This window comes from Buceros rhinoceros, unplaced genomic scaffold (genome assembly GCF_000710305.1).
Source record: "Buceros rhinoceros silvestris isolate BGI_N320 unplaced genomic scaffold, ASM71030v1 scaffold15141, whole genome shotgun sequence".
NCBI classification, from domain to species: Eukaryota; Metazoa; Chordata; class Aves; order Bucerotiformes; family Bucerotidae; genus Buceros; species Buceros rhinoceros.
Window position 1 is genome coordinate 37,577 of NW_010396155.1, and position 9,518 is coordinate 47,094.

Sequence of the window (9,518 nt, forward strand, 5' to 3'; positions counted from 1 at the left end):
AAGAGTGTGCCTTTAAGAGGGAAGACAGAAAAGGGTTCAAAGTCATAATTTTTTTCTATGACTTTTAAACAAAACAGGAATTTCTTCAAGTTGTGAAACCTGGAACAATGTCTTGTCTTGTGTCAAGAGACTTGATCCTCCCCAATTCTACTGACAAGTAAACATTTTTTCCTGTTCTAGGTGCTCTGTGACATGGAGACAGATGGAGGTGGCTGGACTATCATCCAAAGACGTAAAGTTGGTTTGACATCCTTCAATAGGGACTGGAAACAGTACAGGGACGGATTTGGCAATATTCGGGGAGATTTTTGGCTGGGAAATGAAAACATCTACCGACTTTCAAGACGCCCCACTGTTCTGCGAGTGGAGTTGGAGGTAATTAATAAGCTCCTAATTTCAGCAGCAAAGGGTTTTTTTGCACAAAGTGATTCTCTAGTAGCAGATACTGCTGACCACCTCAAATTTAAAGATTCACAGAAATGCCTCAAAGTTTAAAAGACTTTAAAGAGTCTTTTCCTTTTGCAGTGCTTCCTTCTAGCCTGTGTACAAAAGAGTTTGCATTGTATCACCCCAAAACAACTTCTGCAGTCTACTGAAGGCTTGGGTTTCACTTAAACGAGTTTATAGCTGGTATAATAGCTTTGAAGGATGGGATATGTATTACAGAAAAAGTGAGCTGAAGGGCTTTATAGCTAAAAGTCACTGTTTCAGAGAAGAAAAAAAAAAATTACTTGAGGCAGTATACTAAGACAAGGATGTCAAATGCAAGAGCTACACACCAGATTTCCATATGCATTGTTTAACACCAGTTCAGATAAGACTTGGAAATACGATGCTTTGCTCTGGAGAGTTTCTTTGCCTTAACGTGAGTTTCATACAGTCTGTGTCTGAGAGAGAAAAGAACTTGTGAAAAATCTAAGACTGAGAAAAAATAAACAACATGCATTGTATATAACCATCGATGGTGGAGTCTCTTCACAACTATTCTAATAGGACCCAATTCCTCCTCACTGTTCTGGGCAGGACTGGGAAGGCAACGTACGCTATGCACAATATAAGCAATTCACTCTCGGCAACGAATTAAATAGCTATCGTCTGTTTGTGGGGAACTACACTGGCAACACAGGGCGTGACTCCCTAAGGTACCACAACAACACGGCCTTCAGCACGAAGGACAAGGACAATGACAAGTGCGTGGATGACTGTGCCCGGTTCCGGAAAGGTAAAGCACGTATAAACACCCTCCTGCCCCAAGAGAGCTGCCCGTGTAATTTGTAGAGAGCCCAAGCCTCCCTCTCCAAGTAACTAGGAGGTAGCATCTGGTTGGCAAATCAAGGGAGAGGTGACCAGTTTTGGAATACGCACTTACTGGTTATGTGGGAAATCTGTTAAAGCCGAGTTATCCAGAGCCAGACTGGGTTATCTGCACTCCTGAGATGATTCAGTGTATGCTCTCACCTGCGCACTCTGTTGTCCAGCCCATTATGTGTACCTGTCAATCTGCCAGGCTATCTCAGCTGTTGATGCAATTCAGCGATGCAAGAAGTTATTCCCATATATCTATAAGGTTTTTATTTTTTCTTATATTTTTTTATGAGGTTTCAAATCCCAGTATTAGGGACTTGCAATTATTCTTCTGTATTATTATCCTACGTGCACCTCAAGGTTCAACCTGAATTCTAATCTTTATTCCTACTCTATTAAGAGTCTCTCAATTTAATTTATTAAATGAGGTCTGTCACAAATATAGTTGCCATCACTGTGTCTTGCTCTATATTTTTAATTTTCCCTTGTGACCCCATGCAACATGCAAACAAAATTGTAGGTATCAGTTTCGATAAAATAGCTCAGCTTACGTGCAGAGTCCAGAAACCTTTTAAACACCTTAAGATGCCCAAGCCAAGAACTCAAATTTGTTTCCTGTGCTAACTCTGAGTTAGAAAGACGTCAAGGAAATATTCTAAGTGGAATGAGCAACTAAATGAAAAGGTATTAGACTAACTTGATCATGGAACTGTAAAGCATTTCTGTATTTAGTATCTAAGTTTTGAATTTACCCCCAGTCTCAGCTGTTAGGACCATTGGCTCCAGTGATTAAATGCTGCATTCTAGTCACGCGCCTCCAGACAGAGCAGCAATTCTTATTATTAATACAAGCATACTCGTTTTAAGTAAATGGCTCACCAGGAATCTACTAATTTGTTTTCTGAAAAGGTGGCTATTGGTACAACTGCTGCACAGATTCCAATCTGAACGGGGTTTACTATCGCAAAGGAGACCACACCAAGAACATGGACGGCATCACCTGGTACGGATGGCACGGATCGACCTATTCACTGAAGAGAGTCGAGATGAAGATCCGGCCAGAGGATTTCAAACCATAGAGGGAGCCCGTATTTGATTGTACAGCTATGCGATGCCACTGCACAGAAGGTGGGCAATGGAGAGCTCAAAATCAGCCCAATAATTGTTCATTTCATCTAATATGTGCAACAGCTACATACTGGCTACGTACACGTAACAGCACACTAAGCACACTATCACCTGGTGTTATCAGGGCTTGAAATTATTTCCTCCTCTTAAGGCTCTTTCCAAAGGGAAAAATACCGTGTAGGAATAGGTTAGAAAAGAATGCACTTACAGCACCTTCAGAACACCTACTGGTGTGTTTTCACTAGCATTGTGACTAGTCGGTCGTCTTAGTATTAACCAGCAAGGCAGGGGCTTTCTTGTTTCAGACCCTTTAGTGCCTTTCGTTCAACGTCCAGAGTAAACATTGCTGAGCAACTGCTTCCAAGAGGGACTCAAACCACAAAAACAACATACTCAATTCAAACTGGAGTAATAAACCAGAAGTGCCCTGAAGCTCCTACAGTTTTACTGCCATCTCCTGCTGCTGCCTCAATAAGCCGCCTCAGAGGGCTGCGCCCAGCAGACAGCAACCCTGGAGGAAGCATTTGTCCCATATGCTCTGTGATGCTTATTCCTATACACAGATCACCTAAGTGCTGATAAACTAGAAAGCAGCTTCACGGGCTGCCACAAGTTATGTTCAGATTAGAACATAAATGTGCTATAACAGCAGGCTAGCAAAAAAATCCAGACCCAGCCACCCAGCCAAAAGTCTCTACTCCAACATTTAAAACCACTGTATCCACGAGCAAATCACCAGTACGCATCGGAGAGCCCGCAAGTGCCGGAAGTTGTTCAAACATAAAGGAACATTTGCTAGCACGCCTCTCAGAAATGTTAGTCTGTTCTGAAGACTTCCCCAGTTACAAGTTACCTAGAGATGCTCTGTCAAAAATCAGTATGTCTCTCCCTTACATAACACAGTGTTACAAATAACAGTTAAAAAGGAGACGCCTCCTGCAGCCATACCCCTGTTTGAATATGTTGAAAAATGTAGTTATGGTTAATATATCTATTTTATTCACATTAAAGAGAGTTTGCATCTAATTTAAATTGTTAGTCTTATGTGAAACGGGAGATAAAGGTGTCTGGGGAATTGCCTTACATTTGTTTGACTATTCACACTGTAAAATTCAGCTGTGTGGAACTATAGTTGGAACTATCGTAACTGTGGTCTGTAAAATGTGTTTTTAAGGGTTTCTAAACTTTTTCATTTCTAATAAATTGTCTTTCATTTTTAATCCTGCTTTAATTCAAGTTTTGGCTCCTTAAGTTGCTTTTTGATAACAAAGAAATAGCTGCACAAGTGATTGGGACCAAAAAAGGGAATACACCAAATTCTATACTTTCCTCAGAAAAATAGGAAAAAAAATCCTTCCTGATGACAAAGTTCAGGAAGCAAAATACTCTTGTTATAATATCTTCTATTTGATATGTGAAGTATGAGACCTACCTAAGCTAGATGAACAGAATTTGATGAGAAATTTTAAGAACTTCAGCTTTTCTGGCTTATTTATATGTAGGTGTAGAAATCTCTCACCTGCACTTACAGCCACTCCACAACATCCCCTATAGAAGTTGAATGGTGAGCAGTAGAAATCAGAAGACACTATTTTTTCCTGCACAACTTCCCACAGCTTCTGTCATAACTTTAACCACATAATGAAGGGCTGAACTCAGCAGCTAGGAGTGTACAACTGCAAGTTAGTTAGCAAGTCTACGGCAAAGTCTTGTGGCAGGGAGTGAAATTCCAAGAATGATCTAGATTCATCCTACTAACACTCTAAATTGGGTATTGATGCAAAAGCAGACATCTCTAGTTGTGGTCCTACCTGATGAGAGACTCTAGAATGGCTGGCGTGGGACCCTTTTGAAATTCCAGCTCCTTGTAGTGAAGGGCCTTGGCATATGCTCGACATTTTGCAGCTCTTTCCCCCAGGAGGACAATGCCATTATCATCTCTCAAAGGCAGTGGACCCTGGGTAGAAACACACACATCAAAAGCAGGGTAAGCACGAAAAAGAAGGAAGTACGCTTGAACTCTTCACACCCTTTCCATAGACTAGACATCAGGCGGAGAGCCAGCATTAGCAGCTGCCTGGCAGCACCTCTACCTTGTCACTGTGCTCCATGAATTCGGCCAAGTTCAGCAGTGTCTGAGTGACTTCTGCAATGTCCTGAGAAGTCAGGGCCAATTCAATGCTTCGGATCAGCTCATCCTGCTGATCTTCATTCAGTTCAGACCAGCATGAAACAAAAGCAGCATTGAACAGATCTCTGAGGAGGAAAACAAAAGAGAGTGAGAGGTGGGCATTCATTGTTGAAGAGATAAAGTCTATTTGACAGTGCACTCGCCTTCTTATTAAAGAGAAAGAGAGCTATAAAACACATTTATGTCAACCTGCAATAAACAGTGATCAGCTTTTATAAAGCTCACTTCTGCACGAAATATTTGCTGAAACCTGCATTTAAAAAATGAGATTCTACAATAGTAGAAATATTATCCTATCATACACTAGTGTAAGTATTTCAGGTACTCTTCATAGCAGCAAGAATGCTATGCTCTTCTGCTAGAAGAACCAGGCCTAGTCCGTCCTATCTCTTCATCATCTCTTCATCAAGAAGAGATAAACAGGCAACTGCTTCCAGAAACTCAAAGTTTCTCCAGACATACTGCTTGCAAAAGAAATAAACCACTGGGGCTTATTCCCCTTAGAGGTGTTTTCATTCACCCGCAGTAGATCCTCTAATCTGTTTCATACTCGGCTGTTTTTCCAGCTTCCCTTTTCTGCGCCTTATGTTATTACTAGACTAACATGCAGAATTCCACTGAAAGATTTTGTGCACACCACAGAGTGGCCAACTGGGAAGGATGGAAATGAAGTCAAGTTGCCAACTACTGGATTTGTCCCATAGCAGGAACTATCTATTTATGGGACCTAAGGGCTTTTAAGTAACTTTCTCTTTATAACAGCTGGCTTGCATCTGCCATTTCCAGTGATCCGAAAAAACAGAATTACTCTACCGAGCCATGGGATTATATGCCTGAGCCAGGGCCCAGCATGAGCGCAGGGATGGTGAGGAGGAATCTTTCAGCAGTTCCAAACTCAGTCTTCTTAACCATTCCAACCAGTCATCTTTGGAAACTCTTCTTGCTGCTCCCCAGGCCTGCAGTACAAAGCAAGTCAATTCAACTACCAAATGAACTACCCGAAGGCCAAAGAAATCCATCAGCAGGCAGCATTACTTCTTTACAGGTCCAAATCACATTGCTGAGATTCCCTTTTCAATTCCCTGAAATCCATTACCATTACCAGATAATTTGCAGTACTTCAGTCTCCTTTCTAAGAAATCTTCCCTAATGTATTGCTGTCATGACATGCCAAGTATTTAACATGAATAATTCTTCACCTACAAAAATATATCAAGAGCTGAAGCCACTGTTGGAACATCAGCTTAAAAATACTTAATGCATTTAGAATGACATTTTTAAGTCTGGCATTTTCAAACCAATCCATCCCACTTCTGAACTGAGTGCCAGTGCTTAGCTGTTAAGTTCTATACTGGCATCAAGAGAATATAGCACTCAGATATAAGAGAGCTGGCTGATAAAAAAAGGCAGATGCTCTGAAATAGATGCATCTAGAAGTTACAGATGATGCCTTGTGATCTACAAAGTTCATACTTCACATAACAAGAAAGCATCAAGATTACTTTACAGCCATTAATAGACAGATAATTCAGCTGCTCCCGTATTCAAAGTCACTCAGCACCTTCTAATCTTAAAGAGAGTCTCAGACACTACTCTGATCTCAGTTTTGGACAGAACTGGCAACAGAAAAGAAATATAAATAAATGTAGTTTAGATGCACTGGACAACTCCTTAGATGTGACATCTCCCTTCAGCAGCAAACTGATGCTGTGCAGTGCTCCAGTCCTACCTTCTGCAGGTTGATGGTGCTAACATGTAATTTCTTCATGGGACCTGTTTCCACGGGACCACTGGCCAAAGCTTCTCCCTGGTTGCTTCTCAGCATTCGGTGCTGATAAATTAGGGGATCCTCCTCTTCATCAGCGAGCGTATAGCCCTACAACAAATGGCTTACAGTGAAGATCGCACCAACGCATGCAAAAGCAGAATGGACAATAAAGTCAGAGCATCATCCAATCTCTCAGCAACATTTGTGAAGCAACCAACCATGTTTCATTATAATGATTACACCTTATAAACCGGAGAACTTGAATGATATCCCATGTCTATTCAACGTAACTGTAAGAAATCTTAGCTCCTGGTATTAAACAGCCAAAATAATACAACCTGAACCAAGCATGCTTTCCTGTCTGCCTCAGTAGTAAGCTGAAAACAGCACTGAGCTACTTGTTCCCCATTGATCAAATCACAAAGCAGTTACTGAGGTTTTGAAATGTGGGACATTCTATGAAAAATATCAAGATAACAAGGTCTCCTCAAGTCCTGAAACTGGGGAAAAAATGAGGTAAATCCACATTTAATAACTACTGAGAAGAAAGTAACGACACTGGCTACAAGTCTAAGTTCTTACCTAGAACTTGCAGTGATTTTTCTATAGTATCAACTGGTATCAATTATTTCCTAATTTTCTCAATGAAAAGGTGTACTTAACACAAATAGAGCAACAAACGTTCTTCATTTTACAAGTAACTTAGTTTCCAACTACATCCATTTCAACACGAAAACACCCCCAAGGCACCCTTAGGCAAGCAACTATATACTTGGCAACTCACCTTTACAATTCTACAGATGAGAACATCATAGCGTTGATGGTTAATTCTGTGTCGCACCAGAACTTTGTTCACCATCGGGATAAAAATCTGGTACTGTACAGGGGAACGCATCAAAAGTTAGTTACTCAGTGTCACTAAGAGCAGTAGAATTTCACCTTTGTTTCACTGATCTTATAAGAAATCAATTCTGAAAGTATTATTTCAGTAATTCCCAATTCCAGAAACAACTAAGAAAAGAAAAATGTGTTTTCTTCAAAATCCAGAATGAGTGCATAGAAATACTCAACTTTAAAACCTTGATCTTTGGGACAGCCCCTCCCTCCTGTGAGCTTTCAAACCTAAGAAGAATATTACCTTCTTTCCCAGCTGGAACACCAGAGAAGAGAGGGTGTCCATTGCAGTTGTTCGTAGCTCAGGGCTCTGATCTAGTGTTCGCACGATGGGATGAATAATCCGTGAAGCATAATCAGTGAAATCCAGGGACTCTGTCAAGCGGTCCACAGTTTCTAGAGCAGCTCTAAAGTCAGAGCAGAAAGAAGGAAGGACTTACCTCTCATGGTATAAGACAGGAGAAACGACAAGTAAAAATACATAAGTGATTCGTGCTCAGTCCTCCCAGGCATCAACACCGAGGAAAAACAGACAAAGAGACTGCAAAGCCACCACCACTTACTTGCGAGCCACCATTGGGACATCTGGGGCATCAAATAGCTTTACAATGGGAGGTAGTAACAAATGAAGGTAGTCATCCAGGTTAGCTCCAAAGAGCTGGATCGCATTCAATAGCTGGAAGGAAACATCACTCAATGAGGCTCAAAGTTACGAAAAATGCATTTTAAACCAGGATCCAGTGAAAAGCTGCTTCAGACCCGTACTTTAAACAAAGTACTGTCGGCACCATTTCACTGCAAGGCACTGCTGAACTGCATCTACCCCATCCACTCACAACACACAAGCGGAAAGCCCTGCTGGAGCACAGCATGTTGGGCACACGCCTGCCTTGACAACACTCATACCAACCCACTGCTGCAGCCTCCCACTCACCTTGACAGAGACAATGCGACTCTGACTGTTGTCATGCATGAAGACCCGTAACATGTGAGGAATGAGCTGAGGCAGGTACAGTTTGAATTCACCTCCTAGAGCTACCACAATTTGCTCGATGAGGAGAATAATTGTGCTCTGTATGGAGTTGTTCATGACCCAGAAGTCCTATAGAAGAAAAAAAAAAAGGGGAAAAAATTAAACAGTTCTTCAAATGAGTTGTACTAATTACAAGACAAGCAAACTGTAGAAGGCAGTTGACAAATTCAAGACTGCAGGGAGCGACTATACTTCCCTTATAGAGCAATACAAATTGACAGTTTGGATCTGTTTTCAAAACACTCTGTGCCTTCAGTGTATTTATAGCTGTTAGATACAACCTCTAGACAACTGATTTTTCCTAATCCTTCTGTTTGCAAACAGCAAGTGAAAACGAAGTGAAATAGCACCTATTTACGAACTGCACGAACGCCTTGCTGAAACTATGTTTCTGAAAGTGATAAGTGCACAAAATCCAAGTGCATAAAAGAGCTCAGGCACTTGCAGAACCTGGGAGCTGCTCTTACTGCAAGTACTAGTAATAACGGATACTCTTGTTTCAAATACATGTTCTTTCAGAATACAAATATTACTTCAAATGCGTGGAATTCTGCACTTCATAGGAATTGCTGAAGCAATTGATACATTTGACAATGACAGAAACACTATCCACCCTTCCTGACAGTAAAATGCTGGCTTAAAGATTGCACTCACTCTCATCAAGGTGACAATTTCATCCATATAGGGCCGAATGTGACTCCTCACAAAGGACACCAACATCCCTAGCTGCTGGAACAGGAACTGGAAGGAAGAAATATGCAGTGATCAATGTAGCTTATTCAAATGCAAAAGCAACACCAGGCAAACAGTGCATCACGGGCCAACCGCAAGCTCATTTACCAAACAAATAGCATGCAGAGCTCCTATACGCTCAAAATCCGGGGCTAAATTCTTGGCAGCTTCACCTCAGTGGGTTGGTTTGAGAGAGGAGTGGGTTTGCGCTGTTTGGTGTGTACCCCCACAACTAGAATCAAAAATCGTGTGAGCTCAGAGCCTTAGACAGTCAAGCATACGAGCAGGGGTTTATAAAGAGTCAGCAGATTTAGGAACTGACAGAACAGACTTGCAAGCACAAACATCTGAACTACAGAGCTTTAAATTCAGGTCTGAAGGATGCTTCCAAAAATTTAGCCCCTAATCTTTTCCCCCCCGCCTGTAAACCAAACTGACACACACATTAAAATACTCTGCCTTACTCT

At 41.4% G+C, this 9,518-nt stretch overlaps 2 protein-coding genes across 2 annotated transcripts in view; one reads left to right on the top strand and one right to left on the bottom strand.

The window, feature by feature from the left end:
• ANGPTL7 (angiopoietin-like 7) overlaps positions 1-2,384 on the top strand; it is a 4,818-nt gene extending 2,434 nt beyond the window's left edge. Inside the window, exons 3-5 of the mRNA XM_010145824.1 lie at positions 181-375; positions 1,024-1,222; positions 2,215-2,384. Coding sequence (XP_010144126.1) covers positions 181-375; positions 1,024-1,222; positions 2,215-2,384 — 564 coding nt within the window. The remainder of the gene's footprint in view (positions 1-180; positions 376-1,023; positions 1,223-2,214) is intronic.
• The window catches only part of MTOR (mechanistic target of rapamycin (serine/threonine kinase)), a 59,155-nt gene that overhangs the window by 36,934 nt on the left and 12,703 nt on the right, over positions 1-9,518 (bottom strand). The window contains 9 exon segments of the mRNA XM_010145825.1: positions 4,245-4,390; positions 4,527-4,689; positions 5,438-5,580; positions 6,354-6,500; positions 7,177-7,269; positions 7,531-7,693; positions 7,850-7,962; positions 8,221-8,388; positions 8,974-9,060. Coding sequence (XP_010144127.1) covers positions 4,245-4,390; positions 4,527-4,689; positions 5,438-5,580; positions 6,354-6,500; positions 7,177-7,269; positions 7,531-7,693; positions 7,850-7,962; positions 8,221-8,388; positions 8,974-9,060 — 1,223 coding nt within the window.